This window comes from Aulostomus chinensis, chromosome 1, assembly GCF_037954235.1.
Source record: "Aulostomus chinensis isolate RoL2024-O1b breed Wild chromosome 1, RoL_Achi_v1.0, whole genome shotgun sequence".
Lineage (NCBI taxonomy): Eukaryota > Metazoa > Chordata > Actinopteri > Syngnathiformes > Aulostomidae > Aulostomus > Aulostomus chinensis.
Window position 1 is genome coordinate 17,663,537 of NC_141320.1, and position 17,011 is coordinate 17,680,547.

At 47.0% G+C, this 17,011-nt stretch overlaps 1 protein-coding gene and 2 non-coding genes across 3 annotated transcripts; 1 reads left to right on the plus strand and 2 right to left on the minus strand.

Moving 5' to 3' along the window:
- The first annotated feature begins 214 nt into the window (after positions 1–214).
- On the plus strand, positions 215–296 carry trnal-uaa (transfer RNA leucine (anticodon UAA)). Its single transcript has one exon. It is a non-coding gene; the product is annotated as a tRNA-Leu (tRNA).
- A 4,164-nt stretch (positions 297–4,460) lies between these two features.
- trnan-guu (transfer RNA asparagine (anticodon GUU)) lies at positions 4,461–4,534 on the minus strand. The gene has a single exon. It is a non-coding gene; the product is annotated as a tRNA-Asn (tRNA).
- Positions 4,535–9,948: 5,414 nt separating this feature from the next.
- LOC147270610 (uncharacterized) lies at positions 9,949–10,823 on the minus strand. The gene has a single exon (XM_086198671.1). The coding sequence runs from the start codon at positions 10,775–10,777 to the stop codon at positions 9,989–9,991; it is 789 nt and encodes a 262-aa protein (XP_086054797.1). The 5' UTR covers positions 10,778–10,823; the 3' UTR covers positions 9,949–9,988.
- Positions 10,824–17,011: the final 6,188 nt, after the last annotated feature.

Here is a 17,011-nt window from a genome sequence, read left to right on the forward strand (position 1 = left end):
AGAGGACATTGTTCAGCTCCTTGAGTGCTGCTGAGGTAGAAAGGCTCTGTACAAACTGAGTCTTTTTACCATTTCTTTCCTGCCTCTAGCGGCGCTGTTGTCACTTCCTGTGACCGTGGGAGGGAAGGAGTCCCCCTTCAGAATAAGTTTGATATCATTGTTACTTCCTCTTCAACATGCCTTTAGCAGACCAACCCAGAGAACAGCTCAGTGAGGTAGTGTGGCCGAGCGGTCTAAGGCGCTGGATTTAAGCTCCAGTCTCTGAGGAGGTGTGGGTTCAAATCCCACCACTGCCATCATGTCCCAGGTCACTGGAGAGGTGTGGCAGGTCTCTAACTGCCTCTCCTCTCTCTTCCACTGAGGTCTTCAAACCTGTGACCAAAAGAAGAACCCTCCTCTGAGTCCACAGACCTGAGCATCGCTGCTCTGACTACCAGGTTACCTCCTGGTGATCAGTGTGAAGTCATGGGGAGGTAGTCAGTTGTTCCTTTGTTTTATGACAGAGGCTTCATTGTGAATTAAATAATTTTAATTCTTTACTTGAAGTTTCACGCTGTTTCGATTGAAAAAGGCCAGTTCCTGGAGAAGATCTTCTAGGGGTCCAGGTAAAAGCGGTGCCCCAGCTGGCACCAGGTGCTGACCCAGGTCCTGCATGGGAGATACTGTCAGTTCTGTTCTGCCCTGCTCACAACCACAGGCTGGTGTTGAGGCCTGCAGCAACCAGGGCCCCAGTCACCAAGAGTATAAAGGCTGGTCATTGTGGCAGTGGGAGGAGTCAAAATGAAGACAGACCAATGTGAGCAGGACGTTACTGGAGAAGTCAGAAGAACTTGACCATGTTTCCTACAGTACCCAGGAGGCCTGGTAGTTGTTGAAGGAAGCTCCAAAAGCAAAGAGCAGACAGCAGGACATCAAAAGAAAAGATCCAGACACTAAAACTACAAGTAGAAACAAGAAGAAATACTAAAAGCTTTGGAAAGATACTACAAGGTTGGATATACATTATTATATACACTACTATTCTCATTGACTCCTAAAGAGGGACAGGAAACATTAGAATGTGGATCAGATCAGCTGATTTCAGTGTTGAGTCCATCCCTCCATCCACTTTCTGTTCTTATCCTTTAAGGGTCACGGGGGGGGGGGGGGCGATCCCAGGTGACATTGGGCAAGAGGCAGGGTTCACCCTGGACAGGTCAGAATTCCTGATGATGTCATCAGGGCTTTGACAGTAACTAGAATTCTGTGTTTGATCTCAGGAGGACATGAAAGAAACCCAATTGAGGAAAGTAGAGGAGAACATTCAGCTTCATTAGAAACACTTGAACTGCTGAACAGTAGAATTTGTTTGAAACAGTTTACAACACTGAGTGACAGGATTGAAGAGGGAAGATTTTTGTGTTTTCAGTTTAATTCTAACTTTAAACTGTGGATGAACATTTTTAGTCGTTCATATTCTAACATACAGAGGAAGTCATGTCATTCCCTTTTTAAAAAAAGAAAAAACATGTGAAGCTCCTCCCCCCAGCTCCAGATGGACAGACAGACATGAGAATGACAAGGAAGCAAAGAAGTGTTGTGCTCCTCTCCAGTGCTCTGGTGTTGTTGTGTTCTTCTCAGCTCCATCATGAAGACCTGCTGGCACTGGGCGCTGGTGGAAGTTTGCAGCTCTCACTGGAAAGTCCTGAGGCTCCTCCCACTCTGAAGCAGGCAGTTGCTCCCAGCCAGCCCACACTTTCACTCTCTGGTGTAGGAGTGAAGAACAAAATCAGAATCAAGAACCATCACTCTTTCATTGGGGCTCCTTTCTCCTTGTTCTGATCCAGAAACTCAACAGCTTCTATCATTGATTGACAGGAAATGTTGATGACACACTGGGATTTTTGTTCTCCTGCTGTCACTGTCAAGTGCAGCTTAACATGAGAGGTAGCAGGATCGTTCATGTGTTCATGTTTCCAGCAGACAAGGAGGGAACCTGGGAGGACTTCAGTGACTTTGATCACTGGTTCTCACTTCATCTTCTCAGTATAAAGTTTAAAGCGAGCTGGCCAGGAGTTGAACCTACAATCTTCTGATCCATAGTCAGACTCGTTATCCATTGCACCACCAGCCCTGTGAAGAAGCTGCTGTGTTCATGTGTGCTTGCTGTTACAGAAAATCCCAACAAGGTGGTGTCATTTTCAGGGGACACAATGGTGCAGTGGTCAGCACTGTGGCCTCCCAGCAAGAAGGTTCAGCTCTCCTCCTATTTGGTTGCTAGGAACCTGAATCAGGCCTCAGTGGAGCGGTGCTGCTGAGGCTGAGTGAGGCTGAGTGAGGGACTGAGCAGGAGCCAGCAGGTCCAAGCAGGTTCAGGCAAACTCCCCTCAGTCCACCAACATCAAAGCAGAGGAACTGAGTTCATCCAACAAAATGATTCATATCATCTCCTCTTGGAATGTTCTGGAACTACAAGTACACTTAAAATGGCTGACTTATGACAACAGAAGGAACTTTGAAGTAGATTTGATTTATTTAAGTCAGTGACAGTCATTTTTTCAAGAATTTAGTAACTTGATTGTTTTACTAAGATGAGCTTTAATGTTATACCATTGAAAAAAGACCTTCATGTATTTATGATGACATCACCAATAGGAGCCTTCAGTCTGTCAGGGGGTAGAATTCAGTCAGCACCAATGACATCAGAGTCAGAGTTAGAGATCAAAGACAGACATTAAAGTCTCACATTAAAGTCTCTCTTATTCAAAAAATTAAAGTGTTATATCTTTGAAAATATACTGCAATACATGAAATATTATATTTACATGAATGGTAACCTCGTTCTTATATTCTTTAATATACTGCAATAGTAATGGACCCTCTATGACACTGTAGTGATGAATCTATCAAGGAGTACAAATGATTCGAATCAGAGAATTTTGAAGTCAAGTTTGAGATCAGTTTGATTTTCTCTCTTTCTCCCTCTCTCTCTCTCTCCCTCTCTCTACCCCCTCTCTTTCCCCCCCTCTCTCCCTCTCTCTCTCTCTGTCTCTCTCTCCCTCTCTCTCTCTCTCTGTCTCTCTCTCTCTCTTTCTCCCTCTCTCTCTCTCTCCCTCTCTCTCCCCCCTCTCTTTCCCCCCCTCTCTCCCTCTCTCTCTCTGTCTCTCTCTCCCTCTCTCTCTCTGTCTCTCTCTCTCCCTCCCTCTATCTCTCTCTCCCTCTCTCTCTCTCTCCCTCTCTCTCTCTCCTTCTCTCTCTCTCTCCCCCCCTCTCCCCCCTCTCTCTCTCCCTCCCCCTCTCTCTCCCTGTCTCCCCCCTCTCTCCCTCTCTCTCTCTGTCTCCCCCTCCCCCCCTCCCTCTCTCTCTCCCTCCCTCTATCTCTCTCCCCCCCCCTCTCTCTCCCTCTCTCTCTCAGGAGCTTTTAAATGCATATTTTAATAAAACAGAACAGGAGACTGAAGAGTGATCACTCAAACCCACAGGCTGAATGGGACATCTTTTAAAAATATTGAACCACTGAGTAAAACCATAGAAGCGCTCCTGTCTAGTCGGTGCTAACAAGTTAGCTGTTGAGTGAGTCCAGCTGTGCTGTCTAGGAATCCTGGTCAAAAGCCTCCACTCATCAAACAGCTGGTGTGTTGGTGGATCAGTGGATCCTGCTGGAAGAAGCAGGGTGGAGCTCTGAATGGTTCCTGTCTCAAAGAGCTTCTCTGTGCAGCTCCCATCAGCTCCTAAAAACAGGAAACCAGCAGATTCACTGTTGAACGGTGGCATTAAAATGTCTCAAAAGCTGTCCTGTCCACCATTTGTTGGTGCAAAGACATTTAAAAACACCAGTTGAACATTTTCCAAAGCTGCTCTCACCTTCTTTCAAACACCTGGAATGATTTCCTCCAAACCAAAAGAAACTGGTAAAAAAAACAACAACAAAAACTCCTGGAGAATCAAACTCCAGCCTCTGCTCCAACTGGACTTGGGACTTCAAATGACCCCCATTAAAAGTCTGCCTGCATCCCCATTCACTGACTGTTGTGTTGTGGGTCTCCTGGACAAACATGGCAGGATCCTCTTGATCTCCAGGAGAATAAAAGAGGGAACCCAAGAAAACAAGTCAGTGTGAAAGAGGAGCAGATTTTAAAACTCCTCATCATTTCCACCTCCAGGAGTGAAGCCTCCCGGGACCCAAGAGGCTCCAGCTGGCAGAGCTCTCACTCATTTCTCCACCACCTCGCTAACCTGAGCTGGAGCATCTGAGAACCAAACAGTGACCCCCTTCACTCCAGAGCCGACTCCACAAACTCTGAGCCCCCACTTTACCCACAGCCAGCAGGCCTCCTCAACACTGCATGACACACGACGACTAAATTTAACACTTCTCATCAAGAGATCAGTCACAGGTGTCTACTGTGGAGGGTCAGTCTGTCTGTCCACATTCAGATCATTAACGCAGCGACTCCTAAGCACCAGTAGAGCCTGTTCATCGTCCCTGGGTGGGCTCGAACCACCAGCCTCTCGGTTAACAGCCGAGCGCGCTGACCGATTGCGCCACAGAGACTCTGAGGCGCTGCTTTTCATGAAGAGTTTTCAGGCTAAATTCAGTGTGTGAGGTCCACACTGCACATTTGAGGGACCATGAAGGACAGAGGAGAGTCTGACTGTCATGGTGAAAGCCTTCAGCACTAGAACTGAAACAGCCCCCACCATCTTAACCCCCCCAGACCAAACAGGCTTCATCAGAAACAGACACACCTCCTAGAACATCCAGAGATCATCAGTCTGATTCATAGAACATGACAAACAATCAAGAACTTGTTATTGTTTGATCAGAAGCTGAAACAATGTTTCTATGTTTGTCTGTTCTGGTCTGAATGAAAGAGGAGGTTTTCTTGGTCATGTGACGTGGATGAGAGTTCAACTAGAACTTCCTGCTTCAACAGGATTTTAGTTTGTTGGGATTTTGTCAAAGCCACCAACCAAACCTCTGAGTGGTGCAGATGTCTGCTGCCTCCTCAGAGCAGACTGGAGCTCAGCCTCACTCACCTGTGGGAGCCCCAGCAGAGCCACCGTGTGATGGAGTTTCAGTTTAGGCTCCAAGGTCCTGGATTGAATTGGTGTTTTGTGTTTTTAGGCCTCCTGGCACCGATGAATGAATGAACCATTGTTCCAGAGGGAGCTGGTGTCAGGTCAGTCCCTGTTCCTACAAGACCTCCTGCTGCAGAGCCAAACTGGGAAACATTTGAAACTCAAAATCCTGTTCTTGTCACAATCCTGCTCTCCTAAATCAAGGACTGTTCAGTCAATGGTAGAGCAGAGAGGAGCAGAGGAAGAGAGCTGGGAACAGAACCCAGAGGTTGATGGGTCAAAACCATCCTCTCCTCAAAGAAAGGAACAAAATAAACCCTTATCTTTAGGAATGTGTGTCTGTTAAAAAGGGTTTCAAAAGGAAATTTGTCTTCCTCCACAATCACCAACCATTGTGAGTTAACAACAGTCTCCTTTCTGACTGAAGCAAAAGTAGACTTCAAAAGGTTATTGTGATTCAACATAGCAGCTAAATTTCCATTTCTCCACTGATTATCTGTTAAGGTTCATGGGGGGGGTGGAGCCTATCACAGCTGACATTGGTCGAGGGGCGGGGTTCATCCTGGACAGGTCGCCAGTCCATCACAGGACCAACACATAGAGACAGACAACCATTCACTCTCACAGTCACACCTACAGTCAATTTAGAGTATCAATCAGCCTCGTTCCCTCTTGATGTCTTTGGACTGTGGGAGGAAGCTGGAGTACCAGAGAGAACCCACACAGGAACAGGGAGAACATGGAGACTCCACACAGAAAGATCCTGTGCTGGAGCCAGGACTAGAACCTGGAACCTTCTTGCTGTGAGGAGACAGTGCTGACCACTGCACCACCATGCTGGATTTTCTGTAACATCAAGTACATCTGAACTGGCACTTGACAGTGACAGCAGGAGAACAAAAATCCCAGTGTGTCAGCAACATTTCCTGTCAATCAATGATAGAAGCTGTTGAGTTTCTGGATCAGAACAAGGAGAAAGGAGCCCCAATGAAAGAGTGATGGTTCTTGATTCTGATTTTGTTCTTCACTCCTACACCAGAGAGTGAAAGTGTGGGCTGGCTGGGAGCAACTGCCTGCTTCAGAGTGGGAGGAGCCTCAGGACTTTCCAGTGAGAGCTGCAAACTTCCACCAGCACCCAGTGCCAGCAGGTCTACATGATGGAGCTGAGAAGAACACAACAACACCAGAGCACTGGAGAGGAGCACAACACTTCTTTGCTTCCTGGCCTCTCTCATGTCTGTCTGTCCATCTGGAGCTGGGGGGAGGAGCTTCACATGTTTTTCTTTTTAAAAAAAGGGAATGTCATGACTTCCTCTGTATGTTAGAATATGAACGACTAAAAATGTTCATCCACAGTTTAAAGTTAGAATTAAATTTAAAGTAGAAAACTCTTCCCTCGTCAATCCTGTCACTCAGTGTTGTAAACTGTTTCTGACAAATTCTACTGTTCAACAGTTCAAGTGTTTCTAATGAAGCTGAATGTTCTCCTCTACTTTCCTCAATTGTGTTTCTTTCATGTCCTCCTGAGATCAAAGGCAGAATTCTAGGTACAAATAAAGACACCATCAAAGCCCTGATGACATCATCATCAATTCTGACTTTGATCTGTGTCTGTCCAGCTTGTCCTGAGTGGATCCAACAGTTTCCCATGGGTGACTCTGTCGTGGTCTCTCTCCTGCTGTCTCCAACTCTCAGAGTGCTTCTACTGGTTTCTCCCCATCGTCCCTGTTGCTAGGCACAGCACTGGTGAGGACTGAGGCCAGTGATGTCATCACCTCCAGCTGAGACCTGCCAGGTGGTCCTGCTTCATTCAACTCTGCTGCCTCTGCCACTGCCCTGACTGGTGAGGCTGACAGCAGGTTCTCTCTCATCTAAACTCTCTGTTTACAATGGAGGCTGAAATCCTTGTGATTGGTGGTTCAATCATCAGGTCTGTTGAACTCCCAGGTGCCATCACCCAGCATTTTCCCTCCCTGATGACATCCACTCAGTTTTTAAAGGTGAATGTGGAGCAGACGGTGCAGTTTGGCTGCAGGTCTTGGACAAGGCTCTGAGATGCTGGCTGCTCAACAAGAGAGAAGGGCTGGAGACCAGGAACTAGAAAGCTGAGGACTGCACTGTCCACACTCCTCTGAGACCTGCTTCCTTTCTTCAAGTGTCATCAAGACGTCCCAGCCTCAGATTTTCTGATTGGAGACAATGATGACCACAAGTACAACGAAAAAAAGAGAAGACAGAACAAACGCTAAATCCATCCAAATCCATTGATTGATGCTGCAGTTCTAATGTGGAGTTTCAAACTTGGACAACAGTTGCCATAAAACACAGAAGAGGAAGAAGAGTGATTTTCTTTTCTACAGAACTTAGATTTAAAAAAAAATTGAAAAGTGAAAAACATGAAAAATGGCAAATGCTGTTTTTGTTGATTGCCTTCAATCAATCTATTGAAACTGTATTGTTGCTCTTTCCTTTAGAGAGACAGTAAATGACTAATTAGTGGCCCGGGCGTTTAAAAGAGACCAGGCGTCGATTGGTAACAGGCTTTTATTTTGGCGCTGGCCAGCACTGGGCCACTATTATTATTTTTTTAGCAATAGGTATACAAGGTATAACAATATACTGTAGTACTTTAAAGAACAGTAGTGCAAATATCAAGATTGTCCAGAGAACACTTTACACAAGAACACATTATTAGGAAGAAAAGGGGCGTGACAACTCCAGGCCCGTATCCTTCCACTTCCACGACAGTCTCATGAGGCCAAAATAGCAGATCTACACATTCACAACGACGCGTTACCACCTTATAGATTTTTTTTTCTTTTTTTGCATGGAACCGTGAGCTTGAAGATTTGCTGTCTGCGGTGCACTGACATCATGAGACATAAATTACTGGGAAGTTCAAATAAATTGCAAAATCTTACATGAAACCAAGTTAAGATAACATTGATCTCAAGTAATGGCCCCCAGGCGTTTAAACGAACCTGGCGTTTATTTGAGACAGGCGTCTACTTTACAAAATGAGGTCGGACCCTCCGCCATCAAATGAGACCCGGCGGCACTTTGACACCAGGCTGTTAATTGGTGATTTAGGGTTAATGAAGGTTGATAACATCCACTCCAAATAGTCAAACACAGGGGTGAGGATACAAGCAGAGCCTCTACATGGAAACAAAAGCACTGACAACTTTAAAACTGTACAGCGAGTTAAGAAAAATACTCTCTTTAAACCTTTTTATTAACTGTCCTCATAAACTTGTCTTTTAATAAACTTTCTATTCTTCTGTTAACTTTAAGTTCACTGTTAAGTAACTGGATGGATGACAACAACAGAGATGCCTGCTCTGAGTTTAGTCATTTGGAGGTTGATCTCATGGTGGATAAAACTGCAGGCTCACTGCTGCAGAAGCTTGCTTTTTCCTTTGTTTGGTGACGCATTTCCTTTGTTTGGGTGAAGGGAAGTAGACCCAAATGAAGAGGAGGGGAAGGAGGGTGCACAAAAGAGGTTTGTTAAAGAGACTGGAGAGACTGGAGACTGGAGACTGGAGAGACTGGAGACTGGAGAGACTGGAGACTGGAGACTGAAGGCTTGAGAGACTGGAGACTGGAGACTGAAGGCTTGAAACTGGGGAAACCTGGAGGCTTGAGACTAGCGGCTCGTGACTGTGACAACCCTTGACCTAGACTTCGATATCGCAACACAACAGTACAATAATGACCCGACATGGCACAGGGGAAACACAGAGGTTAAATACACGAGAGGCACAGGTGGTGTAATCACCCAGGAGAGACACATTAGGTAACCAAGGGAGGGAGGACAGGAAGACAGGACATGACTACAAAGTAAAACAGGAAACACAAGACAGGGATCGTGACATTATTCTGTTTAAGAGTTGTGAGTTAGCAAGTAATGAGCCACTGGTAATGTGTAGCGCCTCTGAACTGTGTAGTTCAGTAGAAATCGATAACCTGCTTTAACGATGTCAGACCTGTTAGTTTCTGGGCTTCTCCATCAAAGGTCAGGAAGGATGTTCATATGCTGAATTCATAAATGGATGTGGAAGGACAAACCACAGGTGCTAACATGTATTCCAAATGGTCTGGTTGTTAAAGTTGAAAAATGTATCTGGTGGCTTCTGGGTGACAGGTTGATGGTTGTCTCTGCTGGTTCTAGGGACTGGAACCATTTGGCTCCACCCTGACAAGCCACCTCACAAATGGCCAGGAACTCTTTTCAACCTGTGTTTGACCCCAATCTGCATTTCCCTCCCCAGTGAATGTGAAGAGATGTGTAAATACCTGACAGTTTCTCAGAACAACAGAGAACTTAGCCTCTTTTCTGGTCACTGCTCCACTGGACGATCATCTCAACCACTAACACAACCACAACCAACCAACCAACCACAACCACTCAACCACACTAACGACTCCATCACTCCTTCAAAAAGAGGATCATTCAACAACAGAGAACAGCTCTGTGGTAGAATTCCATCACCAGGCAACTAAGCAAGAGGCAGAATCGTCTTCAAATGCATAAGAAGGTCCTCAGTAAAGCCAGAGCCGCCTCAGTAAACACAGAAACTGCAGTTAAACCAGATATTTCTTTAGACCACTTTTATCAAATTAACAAGGGTCTTCTCCCTGTTCCTGCGTGGGTTCTCTGTGGGACTCCAGCTTCTTCCCACAGTCCAACGACATGCAATTGGGGACTAGGCTAAATTAATACTCTAAATTGACTGTAGGTGTGAATGGTTGTCTGTCTCTATGTGTTGGCCCTGCTATGGACTGGCAACCTGTCCAGGGTGAACCCCCCCTCTCGCCTGTAGACGCTGGGATAGGCTCCACCTCCCCACGACCCTTAACAGGAATAAGCGGAAGACAATGGCTGGATGGATGGATGGGCCTTCAACCTGTGTCTCGCTCTTTTGTTTTACTTCAAAGCCATGGCATGGCAAGGTGGTTTCTCCCCAGGAGGGGTTCTCAGGTGTCTTTTAAGACTTGCCTGAACTGAGAATTTTTTGCCACAAACTGAGCAGGAGAATTGTTTCTCCCCGGTGTGTGTTCTCATGTGTGTATTCAGATGTCCCTTAAGTGAGAATCTTTTGCCACACACTGAGCAGGGAAATGGTTTCTCCCCAGTGTGTGTTCTCATGTGTTTTTTCAGCTGTCCCTTTTCTGAAAACCTTTTTCCACAAACTGCGCAGGGAAACGGTTTGTCCCCTGTGTGTGTTCTCATGTGTGTATTCAGATGTCCCTTAAGTGAGAATCTTTTTCCACACACTGAGCAGGGAAATGGTTTCTCTCCAGTGTGTGTTCTCATGTGTGTTTTCAGATATCCCTTTTCTGCAAACCTTTTGCCACAAACTGAACAGGAGAATGGTTTCTCCCCAGTGTGTGTTCTCATGTGTTTATCCAAACTCCTTCTGTAACTAAAACCTTTACTGCATGTTGAGCACCTCAAGGGACGCTCATCCTCACTGACTTCTGTCTCAGATTCAGAAGGACCAAAAGTCACATTCCTGATTATTTCTGATTCTCTTCCAGTTTTTACTTTTTCATCTTTTGAACTGCAATGAGTCACTTCCTGTCCTGGGCTCAGTTTCTGAAGCAAATTCCTCCTTGAGCCAAAGGGTTCCTTGTGCTCAGAGGTGGCCATGTTATCAGGTCTGACCCAATCATCCTCACTGACTTCAGTCTCAGCTTCAGAAGAGTCTGACATCTGGTCTTCAGTCTGGGGTTGTACAAGTGGATCTGGATCTATGTTATTGGCTGGTTCTGGTTCTGGTCCTCCACACTCTTCTCCATCAGCTTCTGTTTTCAGAGGATGAACTGGGCTGCTGCTCAGAGACTCTTCCTTCAAGTTCTCCTCAGTCAGACTCTGATGAAGCTGTGGGAACTGAGGTTTCTCTTCGTTCCCTTCACTCTTCACAGGAACCAGAGTGAAGGGGAACGTGGTGATATCAGCCTCCTGCTGCCCTTGAAGCTGCCCTCCCTCCTCACTGGTCCAGAGCTCCTCCCACTCCTCTTTAATGTGGGGGGGCTCTGGGTCCTGCAGCTCAGGGGGAACCTCTTCTTTAATCACCAGCAGCTGCTCCACATCTGCAGGACACAAACAGCAACATCAGAAATCTCTTCATTTGACTCTGAAACAGCGGAGCAACAGACAGAAACAGAAATCAACTCAATGAAAAGAGACGTCCTGCTACTGAGGACCAGTCAGCAAACTGGGAACAGAAATGCTGGCTTCAGATGCTTGGATCAACGTTGTGTCACCCAGGTCAAAGGTCAAAGGTCCCCTCTGCTGAATGGTTTTGTCCATTCATGATCACATCTGCTAGTCAGAATGTTCATTTCTAGAATGAGACCCTGTAGGAGAATGAGAGTTCAGTCCCTAGAACCAGAGGGAACCTGTACCGATGCTAAACATGTCAGCCCACCTGCACTCACAGCCAGGGAGGTGCTGGCCACTGGGAGAAGTGGAATGATTCCCTAATGGCCGGTCCAGCCCAGGCCAGCCGGTGGGCCTGGGGTCCTCTGTCTGCCCTGTCTTTCTGTCTCTCTGTGGGCTGCCTCAGGGGTTGCTGCTCCTCTACTTTCCTGTGGGTCCTGGCATGGGTTTGGCCTGTGGTTGTTTCCTGGGGGGGTTCCTGGGGCTCCCTGTGTCCTGGGGGTTTGGTCCTGACCTGCCTGCTATCCTGGGCTGGGGTGTGTTGTTCTGGTCCCCCACATCAGCTACAGCCAGCTACCCACAGCATTCAAGACAAACCGTGTCCACACACACACACACACACACACACACACACACACACAGTGCACAACTGATCCCTAATCACACACTCAGGCATTTATTTTTAAATTATATTAAAATAAATGGTAAACCTGCAGTGGAAATTCTGCAACCAAAGTTTCTTTTTTTTCTGTTGTTACTGTTTGTTTGTTTTTCTCCTATTGTTGTCCCCCCCTTGTCCTCCCTGTCCTGTCCCTGCTCTCTCTTCCTGTCCTCTCCTGAGTCTCAGTCCGGAAGCTTCATCAATGAACCAACACCATTCCTAATAAAGTTCAACACAGAAGGTGATAGGAGGAGTTTATCAGGTTCCTCCTTAGCAGAGTAGAACTGCTTCAGTCCAACAAAGCACCAGGAACATGGATGCTGCTGCTGAACAGGACAGGGTAAAAAATACAAAAGAAGGCTGGACAACGATCCACAGAAAAACTAGTTTACCCTTTGATTTTGACCTTTGAATTTTTACATTTTACCTTTCAGACGTTCACACACAACCCGGAAATGGCTTTTTACACCTAAAATCCCCTAAAATGCTCTCTGAGGGCGTCTGCAGCTCCACTTTCTGGACTGAATGAGGGGCCCAGCAGGTCCCTGGGGGGACTCACCTGCTCTGTCCAGCCTGACTCGGGGCTTCAGCACGGCATCGAGCAGCAACCTCTGCCGGCGGTTCTACCGCTCGTACTCCGCCACGGTTTCCTCCAGCAGAGCCCCGATCTGCTCCGCGGCCGCCGCCAGCCGCTCGGTGAGCAGCGCTCTCAGCACCGGGACTCCAGCCGCTGAGTCTCCTTCTCCCAGCTGCAGCAGGAAGTCTTCAGCGGCGGCGAGGATCCGCTCCTGGACCGACACCCGCAGCAGCTGCGCGGCGCACATGTTGAGGTTCTACCGGCGCCACTCAGCCTTCAGGAGACAAAGACCGAGGCTGGGGGTTCACGGACTTCTCCTTCTTTCCTCGTTGTGTTCAAAGCTTCCCGCGTCTTCTTCTCGTTTTGTGAAGTGCGTATTGATGACGTATGTGGTGACGTCCGAAGCCTCGCCAGCCGGCAGTGACCACGTGACTGATTCAGGACCTGCTTCTCCGGCTTGGCGTGAGATTCTAAATGTAAAGCAGTGAAACGCCGTGGTTTCCTCCCTCCTCGTCCAAAAGCGTTCGCTATTTGATCAAAGGAAGGAGAAACAAGTGACTCCATGTTGTGGAGGCTGAACTCAGAGTTGAGAGAACTTTCATTCTGATCTGAGAGCAGCAACAAAGCCACTGAGAAAAACTGAACCACTGTCAGAGTCGGCACAGCATCAGCAGTCAGCCTGTGTTCACACTGGGAGAAACCATCGGACAGAAACCTCCCTCAGTCACACTGAAGGAACCTGAACTGACTGCTGCAGCTGGGACACACTCACACACACACACACACACACTCACACACACACACACACACTCACACACACACACACACACACACACACACTCACACACACACACACTCACACTCACACACACACACACACACACACACACACACTCACACACACTCACACACACACACTCACACACACACACACACACACACACACACACACACAGCAGGAAACATGAACAGACAGATAAAAGCACAGCACTTCCTCTTATTCCTGTTAAGGGTCATGGGGGTGGAGCCTATCCCAGCGTCTACAGGTGAGAGGCGGGGTTCATCCTGGACAGGTCACCAGTCCATCACAGGACCAACACATAGAGACAGACAACCATTCACTCTCACAGTCACACCTACAGTCAATTTAGAGTATCAATCAGCCTCGTCCCCTCTTGATGTCTTTGGACTGTGGGAGGAAGCTGGAGTACCAGAGAGAACCCACACAGGAACAGGGAGAACATGGAGACTCCACACAGAAAGATCCTGTGCTCCAGCTGGGACTCGAACCCTGAACCTTCTTGCTGTGAGGTATTTTTATCTCACAAGTGGAAAAATGTAGAATCTTCATGTCATTACATGTCGTTCTCCATTGGGTCACTAGGGGGCAGCACCTACCTGCATCACCAATATGAGCCTTCAGTCTGTCAGGGGGTAGAATTCAGTCACCACCAATGACATCAGAGTCAGAGTTTAGACATCAAAGACAGACATTAAAGCCTCTCTGATAAAACAAAAATATCCTGCAATATTTGTTTCCAAAGTGAGACCCTCTTCATTCTCTAGTTTAATCTGCTGCAATAATAATGAGCATCTTTGTCAGTCTACTGATGAATGTCAGATATCTTTGATGACCAAACCTGGACGTTTGTCTCAGTTTGACTGGAAGTCTCATTCATTCATTTCTCCTCCATGATTTCCTGCAATGATTTCCTGGTTCTGCTCCATTCAGGTTCAGAGAGCTGAGATTAAAATCACTCAGGAATAAAAGAGGAGACACCAACAAGTCAGCATGGAAGAGGAGCAGGTTTTCAAACTGGTCACCCTGGCTGCTGGTCTGGGCCTCCCTTTGCCTTGGTGCTCCTTGAACCAGTGAAGGTCCTGGTCCAGTCTTCTCCACTGAGTCCTTGTCAACAGGGAGCACCTCCCCACCAGAGAGGTGCAGGGCAAAGGAAAGGAAAACTCCAACCAGAATGAACGCTGCACTAAAAACTGCCCTCCATTTCTTGAGGGGAACGTTGGGTCTTCCTCAGGCAAACGGCAGTCAGCAGTGGCTCAACATCTGAACTGAGCCCAGACCAGGTCAGCTGATCATTCACCAGCTCAGCCCCTCCCACTCATGACGAAGACCTTGAAAACCCCAACATCACCTCCTCCACCTCAGTCTGGCGTGTGTGGATGGAGGGCTGTGATGTCAGCAGCGATGACATCACTGACACAAACACACTGATCTCTGACTGGTTTGGTCTGAGTGGGATTCAGTGACATCACATGACCTGCACCAGATGAAGGGGCGGGGCATCCAGGAGCTGTGACATCACTGGTGACTCTTGTTGGGCCGCCTTCTTGGCCAAAGTGGAGGAGAACAGGACCCAAATACAGACGGGGGAGAGGAGCGTTCAACAAAAGGAGGCTTGAATGATGAAAAGACAAAGAACAACAAAGGAACTCAAAGCACCAACAGAGGAGAAAAGACAAAGTAGCAAACAAAAGCCAAACTTCCACTGGAAACTTGGAGGAGCTGGAACAGGAGGGAGAGAACATGAGGCTGAGAACCCTGGAGAATGAGAGGTGGACAAATCCACCAGCGCAGCATCAGGAGAGCAAAGAAACCAGAAGGAGCTTTGAGGAGCTGCTGACATGCAGCCAGGGAGCGTCTGCCTGAGATGGGAGGAGCTGCTCATCCACCCAGATGGAGAAGCAGCCATCTTGCTCTTCTGACGCCGACCGGCAGAAGGAACAGAGGAGGTGAGGGGCCTCACGTTGTCATGGCAACATGGAAACATTCCACTCTATCAGTGGTGCCTCCATCAGACGCACTTTGTCTTTGTGAAGATCAAAGTGAAAGGAAATAATAAAATAAAACAATGAAGGCTGCATGAACTGAGTGACACACTTGAGGATGACATCAGCGAAATGTGTGATGTCACACTGCTGAGTCGTGAGGTCACCACCAGAGAACAAATGAGTGATGAGATGCTGATTATTTACTCTCTACTTTAAATGATCTCACTCTCTTCCAGCTTGAAGAAGTTTGAGGATGAATGAAGTCAAGAACTGGAAAAATGTAGAACGTTCATGTCATTACATGTCGTTCTCCATTGGGTCACTAGGGGGCAGCACCTACCTGCAACTCCTGGGAGCCCTCAGTCTCATCTCATTTTCAGGCTCCAACTAAAATGAAGCTTCAACTCTTCTGAATCCTCTCCACCTGTCAGATCTGTTTGAAACTTCCAGGTTTGATCAACATCCCAGTCTGAACACATCTACAGGTCAGTAGTGACCACAGCGCCACCTACTGGCAACAGGAAATGACAGATTTGACACTGAGATGTCCTCATGTAGCCTGTTCATGGTGTCCTGCTCAGATGTGGTCAGACCCACCCTGAGAGTTTGGGGAGAACCCTTGAAGCCTGGGACTTCAGGTCCAACGCTGAGACCACGGTGTGATGGAGAGTTCTGATGATTCATCAGCACAATCAGACTCTAATAACTCCTCCCTCCCTGGTTGATCTGAGTCAAAGTTCCCATGTCTGATCAACTTCCTGTCCTGATGACATCACTACTGCAGGTGACCAGTTAGCATTGCTCTGTTTGATGGAGCTGCGTTCAGGGAATGAGGAAGTTTCCCTTTGTGTCACTGCTTCTCTACTAATCTGATCTCTGATCAGTTCACCAAGAAGAGTCTGGGGTCAGGGGCTTGATGAGTAGAGCGGTTTAGTCAGGAGGAAGCTGCTCTGATTGGTTCCTGACACTGAAACAAGACCTTCATGTATTTATGATGACATCACCAATAGGAGCCTTCAGTCTGTCAGGGGGTAGAATTCAGTCAGCACCAATGACATCACAGTCAGAGTTCAGACATCAAAGTATATTGGAAAATATACTGCAGTATAATAAATATTAGATTTCCATGTATGGGAACCTCACTCTCAAAAGTAAAAAGTATTCTTTGTGCCGGTCCAGGCCAAGATGGTGGTGTATGTGAGCTGCAGGAGGAGGGTGGGTTCTGTTCCTGTGTGTGGAACTCATCAGATCCAGGATCCAGGATCCAGCTGGACTTCAGCTTTCATCAAATATCAGGAGATTTGGACTCATTTAGAAATGTGTGGTGCCACCAGAGAGTCCTGAGTCCTGTGGAAGACGACAAGCTGTTGTTGGTGAACCTGCTGAAGATAAAATGTGTGTGTGTGTGTGTGTGTGTGTGTGTGTGTGTGTACATATGTTCATGTCTGTGTAGGTCCATGTGTGTATCGTTCAGCATGAGTGTCTATAAACTGATCTTTTGATTGAAAGGAAGGGTGATTTTGTTGAGAATGTGATCATTCAAAGTAAACAGTGAAATGCTTTAATATATAAGAGCAGCAAATAAAACTGATTTTAAAAAATTAAAAATCTCTCTCTCTCTCACACCATTGGTCAAGGCAGACACAAAGATCATGAGAATCTGGATCTTGTGTTTGGCTTCAGTGAAACCAAACCAGATGAACCAACAAGTGTTCATTCTGGTGGTTTTTCAAACTTTCCAAAGCTGCTTTTATTTTGG